This window comes from Chlorocebus sabaeus, chromosome 6 (genome assembly GCF_047675955.1).
Source record: "Chlorocebus sabaeus isolate Y175 chromosome 6, mChlSab1.0.hap1, whole genome shotgun sequence".
NCBI lineage: Eukaryota > Metazoa > Chordata > Mammalia > Primates > Cercopithecidae > Chlorocebus > Chlorocebus sabaeus.
The window spans coordinates 62,417,995-62,428,312 of record NC_132909.1 but is presented as its reverse complement, the minus strand read 5'-3'; the positions used below and the strand labels follow the sequence as shown (position 1 = coordinate 62,428,312).

Sequence of the window (10,318 nt, the reverse complement as noted above, 5' to 3'; positions counted from 1 at the left end):
TAGCCAGACGTGGTGGTGGGTGCCTGTAATCCCAGCTACGCAGGAGCCTGAAGCTGGAGAATCACTTGAACCTGGGAGGCAGAGGTCGCAGTGAGCTGAGATCGCACCAGTGCACTCCAGCCTGGGCAAAAAGTGTAAGACTGTGTCTCAAAAAAAAAAAAAAGAAAAAAGAAAAGAAAAAAGAATTGTAGGTAGTTACAGATTTTTTAATTTGTCAACTATCAATTCACTGACTTTGTTTCTCATAGGTTTCAGTTGACTGACTTGGATTTTTAAGTTATGTGGTTAAATCAGCTTCAAATGATGTAATTTTTATGCTTGTAAAAATATGTATGTGCTTAGCAATTAAATGATTATGTGTTTTTTTTTTTTTGGTTGTATTGTTTTTTAGTGTTTAAGTAACTATTTCCTAGTTAAATTTCCAATTGTTTGGAATCCTTTTTTTCTTACTCATCTCCAGTTTTGTGCACAGAGGGTGGGTGTGGCATTTGTGATTATTGTTAATGGCCTCCATTTAAAATCATTTTATTGGCTGTGATTTCCTTGCCATGTGAAACCTATTTTAGTGAAGCGTTTGCTTTTCTAGCTGCAAAAAATTGTTTGAAGAAAGATAATGAGAAATGGGGACTCTAACTGGCCTACAGTTCAATAGAAGAAAACTAAGTCTACCCAAACATGATAGTAGCCACTGTTTTCTCTAAACTAGGAAAAAGCAGCAGTAGAATTGTTGATTAGTCTTGAAGAAGGCTATAATTCTCGCTGCCATCCGGTTTTTCAGCCTAAAAAACAGGTATGCCGAATGCAGGGTGCTGGGAGGGGTGTGTACGTCTCTGAAACCATCTGTCTTTTGCAGAGATGCTGGAAGGGTGCAGTTTGCCTGCTGAGTCAGACTTTGAGTTGGGCAGATCCAGCTTTCTAGCCAGCGTGGTGCTTGCTGTGGCCCTGGCCTGGTTGCTCAGTCTTCTGAGCCTCAAGTTCCGTGTCTCGCTGTTGAAAGTAATGCAGTGCTGATGGCACTGAGGTTTTTAGTGTTAAATGGATGAGCACTGGGAAGTGTTTTTGCTGAATCCCCTGGCAGGCTTTTATTGCTGTAGGCAGTAAAGCAGAGCTGGGAGCAGTTTTTATTTGTCAGTGGTGAGTAATGTTAGTTTTTCTTCTCCTACACGGACTAGCTTTTGCTAACTTACTGAAACAAACAATTTTTTAAGCATTTCTGCCAGGAAGTTCCAATTTGGCAATCAGCAAAGGTGTTTTATTCTACATACGGGAGGATACAAGGGTAGTGCAAGGGGATGAAAAAGACAGTCCCCAAGAATATAAGCATCGTGACAGTTGTGCAGGTGAAAATTCATAAATGAGACTACCTGTAAAAGGAAGCTGTAAAATCAACACACAGCGGGTCAGCAGAGATTTGCAAAGGCGCTTTAAAGAAATGGTGCCTTGAGAAGTCGGAGGCCTCCTTTTGAATGCCTTCAGGAAAATACTGTCAGAAGGGGGTTATCAGCAGTGAAGTTGGGAAAACAGCCTCCTGGAGGTGTGGCTTGGAGGCAGAGCATCGGGCTGCACTGGTCGGATGCCATTACCCGTTGGCGCCGCAGACCAGCTTTACCAGTGGGGATTGCTGTGCTTTCCAAGTGCAAGCCCTTAGGAAGGTAGAGGTGGGCAGGTAGGGAGGAGGGAAGATTTAGGAAGGAAGAGGAGCTTCAAGAAGGCAGCCTTTGTCTTCCAACCAGAGCTGCTGAGGCTCCAGACCATCCTCTCCTGCGCCCCACGGTGGTTATTTGGGTCCTTACCACTTCCTGTCCCCCTCCTGGCATCTCACAGGTATTCAGGCAGCTTTGCATCCTGGGCTTCGGTTATTCCTGCTGTTGAGACCACTCACGCTCCGTGGTGTCAGCAGCCACCGTTTGACTTGCTCATGTGCTAGTGGGTTAGAAATGGGGAGCATCTGCCGAGGGATCTGTCCTGTGGCCTGGCCTGGGTGTGGACGGCAGTGGTCCCCCAGGGCTTCGTGGGTGTCGCGTCTGAGAAGACTGGAAGTTGGCCAGAGGCCTCATGGGGGTCCTGCAGGGACAGTCTCAAGGTGACAGCAGCTGCACCCCGAGCGCGGCCTGAACTGGAGAGGCACCTGCGCCTCTGACATGGCTTTTCATAACGTGCAGCATCTTCACACCTGCTGTGTTCTGCTGGTTCCAGGCCAGTCACCAGAGCTCGTGCAGACTTGGTGGGGTCCTCCCTCTCAATGGCAGGTGTCGAAAGAACCTGTGGATATGGTCATAGCCACCCCAGACGTTCACTCCCTACCAATCCTCTGGTAGTTTCCCCAGCCTTCCCCTATCTGTACTGAAGAACTGACATCCGCCCTCTGGTTTTAAAATGTTTAGAATTTGTAATAATTTTATAGACACATATTTTCTAGAGAGTGATGTAACATCCATAACAATCTAAAAACAGATTTTCTAGGAAGTTACCGTGAAATCTACAAAGTCAATAAAACATTTCATCCCAGGTGCTGAGCTTTGAGGAGAGTATCAGGGTTTGGGCTCTGCTGCCTTTCCCCGAAGAACTCACTTGGAAAGCAGTCAGGTACGTGGCATCCTGGGACCTGGCTGACATCAAGCTTGTCTGGTACTGTTAGTTTCAGCAGCATTTCTTCTTTAGCGAGGCTGTTGGAAGATAAAAAGGGAAGGAGGAATTTCTGGGCCTTGGTGGCTGTGAGGAGCTGCAAGTGATGCTGAATGCGATCTTCCAGCTGGCCTGGGGCCCTGGTGGAGACTGAACATGGAACGAGGGGCAGGTTTTGTGGGTAGACAATGGCGTCCATGAGAACTACTGAGTAGGCAGAAAGAAAGATGGGTCTGAAGCTCAGGAGAGAAGTGGGGATGGAGGCATGCATTCTAGAATCGTAGACAACAGCAGACATACTTGTTCAGCAGGAGGAATACGCAGGTGGTTCATCGTCTCGTCATCAGTCATCATTGGACTTTGCTTTTGGCATGGGGCATCGTTTCTTTCTCCACTGTCCCGTGATGGTGGCTTTTTACATTTTATATTTGGGGAAACTAAGATTCACAGTCAGGTTGCTGCTCAGTGAACCATTAACCATTATTGTGCATGGGCACTAATGTGGGCATTTTAATTGTCATGTATCTTTAAATATTTTCTATTTTTCAGATTAGAAGATAATTCTGAAACAAATGCCAGCCACTCTTTAATTACAAAAATGACGGATGACCTGTATCAACATGTGCCTGAGAATCATTGTGTTTTAAAGGACTTGGATCATCTTCCTACTGAGACGTAAGTTCCAGGACATCCTGACAACTGTTGAAACATTGATTCTGCAGATTGGCATAGCAAACTTAGACATTTTCTATGTTTTAGATTTTATAAAGTAGTCTTAGAATCCCACTGTTACTACTCCAAGAGGAATTATGAGATCAGTTTTGACAATCTCTGTGCAAGCATGGCACATCTGATGAGGCTGTGAATGTCACATTCTGTTTGCCACAATTCAGTGTATTTAATTAACACTTGCCGCATGTCACAGTTGTCCCTGCAGACCCACCAGTGATATGCAGCTAGCCCTGGCTCCCAGAAAGCCACAGCCTTGCAGGCACAGAAGGAGAGTGAGATACAGGTGAGGATCACAATGCCTGCTCCAAGTCTGGCTGTCTTTGCAGGTGGCCCCAGCTGCTCCATGAGCTCTGCAGCACACTCTTCTGCCCCAGGATTGTGCTGGAAGTGCTGGTTGTGCTCCAAAGCATCGGCAAGCAGTGTCACCACGTGTCTGGCCAGGTCACCATTGCCTCGGAGCTGAGACACAGGCACTGGGTGGAGGGGATGCTGCGGTCTCGCCAGCGGCAGAACTACCTGCGTATGTGGAGTAGGTGTGCGCTCACTTTCCTGTTTTGGAGGGGCTCTGTGGGGCAGGAAGTTGTCACAGATGCAGTTCCAGTCCCCACTGAAGACACACACAGTAGGCCCCTCACTTAACCCATCGACAGGTGTTGATATACTTGGAGTTCACAACTGATAGTATGAACCCAACATATCTGAGACAAGTCTCAATCCGTTTAGAAAGTTTACTTTCCCAGGGTTAAGGACGTGCTGTGACAGCCTCAGGAGGTCCTGACAGCATGTGCCCCAGGTACTTGGGGCGCAGCTTGCTTTTATACATTTTTATACATTTTAAGGAAACATAAGACATCAGTCAGTAGGTGTAAGGTGTACATTGGTTCCATCTGGAAAGGCAGGAAAACACAAAGGTGGGGGCCTTCCAGGTTATAGGTGGACAAGAGACAAACGATTGCATTGTTTTGAGTCTTTTATAGGCCTTTCGGTGAATACACAATTGACTTGTGAGTGGGGGTAGAGGAATACTGACTTACACCTTAGTGTGGCTCAGTGAAGCTGCATTTTACACAGGGCAGAGGAAGCAATCATATAGGTATTTGCCTCAGGTGAGCTGAGGGATGACGTCCTGTCCCACCCCTGGGAAGATCAGCTGGCAACTGCATTGCCAGGGTGAAACTGAGCAGAAGTCTTTCCGGATAGAGATCTTGAGGCCCACGAGGCATTTCCTTGTGGACAAACTGTGAGGGAGGTCTGTATGTAGCTTTTTTCTCTTGTAGCCACCTTATATAGGAATAAAATGGGAGGCAGGTTTGCCTGAGGCAGTTCCCAGCTTGACTTTTCCCTTTGGCTTAGTGAGTTTGGGGTACTGAGATTTATCTTCCTTGCACGGTGGAAACAAAAGTTAAGTTCCCACAGCATGTTTCTGGTCATAAAAATATTGCCAAACTTCTAAAGAAAGACCCAAAACAATTAAAGTGTTAAGCATTGAGGCACATATGAGCTCTATGGACATTTAAGAAAGATGAATAAAAACTAGTGAGAACTACTCACTGTTTGGCGAGGCAGTGAGTGACGGCAGTCCGGCAGTCCTGTGGTGGTTAAATGAGGCAGTAAATGTTTGCAGAGCGAGACCTCCCCAGGCCCACCCCCTTCCCCCCACCCACAGCTCCAGCACCAACAGGAACAAATGTGTGGGTCACTGAGCACTTTTGTACCGACACGCACTGTCGAGCACTTGTATGATGATGGTAGGCTTTACAAGTTCTTATAATTTGTATTCATTCATTCATTCATTCATTCATTTATTTTCCAACCTGTTCATTCCAGTTCAGAGTTGTGGGTGGCTGGAGCCTATCCCGGCAGCTCCGGGTACAAGGCAGGACCCACCCTGGACAGGACGTGGTTCCTTCGCAGGGCCAGTCACACACCCACACTCACTCTGGGACCATGGAGATGCGCCAGTTCACCTAATGTGCACGGCTCTGGGATGTGGGAGGAAACTGGGGGATGGGAGAAAACCCATGCAGAACGTGCTTCTCCACACAAACCGTGGCCCTCACGGTGTATCAATTTCTTTTCTCACTGATGTTGTGATGAAACGGTGTTGAATGAGATGATGTTATCTGAGGACTGTGAGGACTCCCCATGCTGATTTTCATAGAAAGTTATAGTACATACTATTTTAAATAGTGTTTGTAATTTGGCCTATGGAAATATGGGTTCTATCTACCTAAATGAATATTTGGATTTAAAGTATAACAGCGGATTAACTGGATTTGGATTTAAAATATAACAATAGATTAACTTAATTGCAGATTAACAGCATTATGGTTCCTTCACTTACAGTGTATATTTTAGAATGTGCTACATCCTTAAGAAATGGCCATTTTGGATACATTTCTAGAACTTTTGGGTTGAGTGGTATCTGTGTTTTTAAAGCTTTAAATAGATATCACTGGATTCTCCTCCAGAAGGGTGCTACTCAATTTACACTCTTACCAGCAGTTTATAAGACAAGGTCATTCTCTTATTACCACTCTCCAAAACCAGAATATTTTTAAATGTCTCAACTAGTTTCATGGGAAAAATAAGATCTTACTTTAGTTGGGATTTCTTTAATCTGGTGGCATTGAGCCTGCTTTCGTATTGAGGCCATTTGTTTTCCTCTAGTGAGAGTCCCTCCCTAGAAGTCAGAGGGCAGGGCGCAGGGGGGCTGCTGGGCGCAGACTGGGCCTGCCTGGTGCTCCGTGAGTGTGCAGAGCCCCTGGCAGCCCTGACATAGACCGTCAGATGTCTGAGAGTCTCAGAGGATGACTGATGAGCAAGGAATGCGGTCGTGCAGGATGGGCCAGGAGCAAGGGCTACACTGGGCACTCCCGCCACCCACGGGCCTGGGGGCTGGAAGCAGGCATTGGGCTCTGAGGATTAGGAAAATTATTTTTTGAGAAGTTGGGACTTAAGGATGTTGATAAGGTGAAACATCTTTTTCCTGATGACGGTGGAAAATACCAACATTCCTCACGTTTGAATTTACTTTCATCTGTTTTTAGTATCAGACTACTGTCCCCTGTGCTCAGCCTGATCCGGTTCCTCATTACGCTGCAGTTGGTCAATGGGAAGAATTCTGTTCATGGGAAGAATGCGCATGAGTATCAGCAGTACCTAAAGTGAGTATGTTCCACTTCTCTGTAGTCGCATTGCATCGTGGGCCAGATTGGGGGTGAGCCTGTAGGAGTGAGACTGGGGCAGCATGAGGGCCACCATCTCCTTGGTGGCCCCACCGCCGTCTCAGGCAAGGGTAGGACATCTGGCCTGCAAGAACTCCCACATCCAAATGTCTCAAAACCACATTTTGTTTGTTTGTTTTTCGAAGAAACAGTTCCATCTGGAAAGGCAGGAAAACACAAAGGTGGGGGCCTTCCAGCATATAGGTGGACAAGAGACAAAATATTGCATTGTTTTGAGACTTTCATATGCCTTTCGGTGAATACACAATTGACTTGTGAGTAGGGGTAGAGGAATAGTGACTTATACCTTAGTGTGGCTCATTGAAGCTGCATTTTACACAGGGCAGAAGAAGAAATCATATAGGTATTTGTCTTAGGTAAGCTGAGGGATGAAGCCCTGTCCACCCCTAACACTAACCATAACCCTGACGCTAACCATAACCTAAACCCCAACACAAACTCTAACCCTAACTCTAACCCTAAAACCCTAACCCTAACCCAAACCCCTAACCCTAATAAACCCGAACCCTAACCCTAACCCCTAAACCAAACCCTAAACCCTAAACCTAACCCCTGACCCTCACCATAACCCTGACCATAACCCCTAACCCCTAACCCAGACCCTAACCCTAACCCCTAAACCCTAACCTTAATCCCTGACCCTGACCCTCACCCTAAACCATAACCCCTAACTCTAACCCTAACCCAACGATAACCCTAACCCCTAACCCTAACCCTAAAACTAACCCTAAACCCTTAACCCTAACCCTGTAACCCTAACCCGAACCCGAAACCGAACCGTAACCCTAACCCTAATCCTAACACTTAACTCTAACTCTAACCCTAACCCTAACCCCGACCCCTAACCCTAATCCCTAATCCTACCCCTACCCCTAACCCTACCCCTAGCCCTAACCCTAAAACCCTAACCCTAACCCTAACCCCCTAGCCCTAGCCCTAACCCTAACACTAACCCGAACCCCTAACCCTAACCCCCTAGCCCTAGCCCGAACCCCTAACCCGAACCCGAACCATAACCCTAAAACCCTAACCCTAAAACTCTAGCTCTAGCCCTAAACCATAACCCCTATCTCCAACCCCTAACTCTAACCCTAACCCTAACCCTATTGCTACGTTCGCACTGACTATGTCAGTGTTATTATGATCGCTGTCTTAGCACTCCAGGGCAGCGTGGGAAATGCAGCTCTTGTATTAACTTTTCTATTGAGGCAGTGCATTAGCATTACAGGTACTTGTTACGTGAGCACTGCGGGTGTCGTATTTGGGGTGTCATGTCTGCCTATGCTGCATTTGTGTTCCGGGCCACGGTGTGGACCTCGCACTGAGGCCGCCTAGCCCTGGGTGGGGAGAACGTCGGTGCGCAAGATTCAGAGCGGCTTTTGGTTTCCCGTTTTCCACACTGAACCATTCTAACTAGTCTCTGACCTTCATTACTCAAGGCTACAAACAGGATTTTATTCGCCGTGGATGGGGCCCCGCGTTGCCCCAAAGCGAGGCTGAGGAGAACGCTGCTCCGCCTTCGCGGTGTACCCCGGGTCTGTGCTGAGCAGAATGCAGCCCCGCCCTCGCGGTGCACCCCACGTGCTGACCTGCGCTGAGGAGAACGCTGCTCCCCCTTCGCGGTACCCCCCAGGTCTGCGCAAAGGAGAACACAGTTCCGCCCTCGTGATGCTTTCTGAGTCTGCGATGAAGACAATACAACTCCGCCCTCGCAGAGGCACAGACCGGCGCAGGCCCAGAGTCGCAGGCCAGCGCGACGCAGGCGCAGAGTCGGAGGCCGGGGCGGGGCAGAGTCGCACGCCGGCGCGGCGCCGGCCCAGAGTCGCGGGCTGGCGCGGAGCAGGACGGCGCAGGCGCAGAGTCGCGGGCCGGCGCGGCGCAGGCCGGGGCAGGCGCAGAGTCGCAGGAGAAGAGTCGCGGGCCGGCGCGGCGCAGGCCGGCGCAGGCGCAGAGTCGCAGGCGGGCGCGACGCAGGCCAGCGCAGAGTCGCAGGCGCATAGTCGCAGACTGGCGCAGGCGCAGAGTCGCGCGCCGGCGCGGCACAGACCCAGAGTCACAGGCCGGCGCGGCGGAGGCACACAGTCGCGCGCCGGAGGGGGCGGCGCAGGCGCAGAGTTGCAAGCGCAGAGTGGCGCGCGGGCGCGGCGCAGGCCCAGTGTCGCAGGCGCAGAGACACACGCCGGCGCGGCGCAGGCCGGCGCAGGTGCAGAGTCGCAGGCGGGCCCAGGCGCAGTGTAGCACGCCCGTGCGTTGCGGGGCGGGGGGGTGGCGGCACAGGCGCGGAGACGCACGCTGCGTGGGCCTGAGGGGGCGCGGTGGAGGCGGACGGACGCACGGAGCCCGAGGAGCGGCGCAGAGAGGGGGAAACATCAGTAATCTGAAAAGCCGGGCTCGGGTGCCCTCTGCTTGCAGCTGCGCACTACAGGGCCCCCTTGCTCACGGTGCTGTGCCACTGCGCCACCTGCTGGCGTCTAGAGCAACTGCAGGGCCCTCTTTCTTACAGTGGTGGCCAGCGCCCCCTGCTGGCGCTGGGGCACTGCAGGGCCCTCTTGCTCGCAGTATAGTGACGGCGCGCCACCTGCCTTAGGTCCCCGACCTGCCCCACTTAGGCTTGTGGGACCTCCTCAGTGCTGGATGAGGCACGTGTGTGGTGATCCATCCGAATCCACTCTGGCACCGGGCTCCTTCCCGCCATCCCAGGCAGGCTGACGGCGGTCACATTTGGACCTACTGCGTCTATCTCTTTTCAATGTGCTTCTCTGCCCTAATCTGTACTTATGGTGCCAGGTTTCTTTGAAGAATGTCCCCTTTGTCCTTATCAGCATGTAGCTAGCAATATTGTGATATTATTACTGCAGAGTGAATGATGACTGGGGCATCTTATGAGGATTTCTAGGGTGTTTCTTTCTGCATAGGTACCTCTTCTCCCTCCTACCCGCAATTCACAAGTGCCCATCCGCTCCAGCATTACAGATGCCACTAAATGTGAATTTTTCGTGGTCCCTCCAGGTGAGCCTTCCCAGACTTTCCCTTTTTCAGGAGCTCCCCCTCCTCTTCATGTCTAGCCATCTATCTGCTCTAACAGAGCCCACTACCCTGTGTCTTTCCCAAAAATAGTGAGGGAACGATTGTTGGAAACCATAGGAAATGATATGCATGTAGATGAAAACTTTACAACTTACACAAATAATCACTCAAAATCATCCTTACACTAAAAATGCAAAACTATACAATTTCTAGAAGAAACTATGGAAGAAAAGCTATGTGCCTTTGGGTTTGGTCATGAATTTTAACAAATGACACACAAGGTTGATACATGCAGAAGAAATGACAATGTGGATTTCTTAATATTTACAGTTTATACTCTGTAAAAGACCTTGTTAAGGGAACAAAAAGACAAGCCACATATTGAAAAAAAATTGGCAAAATACAGATCTGAGAATCTATATTCAAAATTCTTGAAACTAAACAATAAGTTAAGCATCTCAATTAAAAATGCACACAGTTCTGAACAGACACCTCACCAAAGACGATCTACGGATGGCAAGTAAACATACAAAAAGATGCTCAACGTACTACAGAACTGAAAACCACAATGAGATAGCACAGCTGGTCTATATCTATTAGAACTGCTAAACTCTAAAAAAATGACAAGTTGGCCGGGCGCGGTGGCTCAAGCCTGTAATCCCAGCACTTTGGGAGGCCGAGACGGG

The 10,318-nt window shown here is 49.2% G+C and overlaps 1 protein-coding gene across 1 annotated transcript; it reads right to left on the bottom strand.

Moving 5' to 3' along the window:
• Positions 1-353: 353 nt before the first annotated feature.
• LOC140711783 (uncharacterized) lies at positions 354-9,809 on the bottom strand. Its single transcript, XM_073015762.1, has 4 exons — positions 9,788-9,809; positions 8,195-8,907; positions 4,909-4,946; positions 354-2,666 (listed from the first exon to the last, which is right to left on the bottom strand). The coding sequence occupies exons 1-4, from the start codon at positions 9,807-9,809 to the stop codon at positions 2,501-2,503; spliced, it is 939 nt and encodes a 312-aa protein (XP_072871863.1). The 3' UTR covers positions 354-2,500.
• Between the last annotated feature and the right edge of the window lie 509 nt (positions 9,810-10,318).

Coding starts and splice junctions, on each gene's coding strand:
- LOC140711783 (XM_073015762.1), bottom strand. CDS start 9,809: ATGATTTTGAGTGATTATTTGT. Junction 8,908..9,787: donor GATTTTGAGTGATTATTTGT/GTAAGTTGTAAA, acceptor GCGCCCCCTCAG/GCCCACGCAGCGTGCGTCTC. Junction 4,947..8,194: donor CAGCGTTCTCCTCAGCGCAG/GTCAGCACGTGG, acceptor TAACCACCACAG/GACTGCCGGACTGCCGTCAC.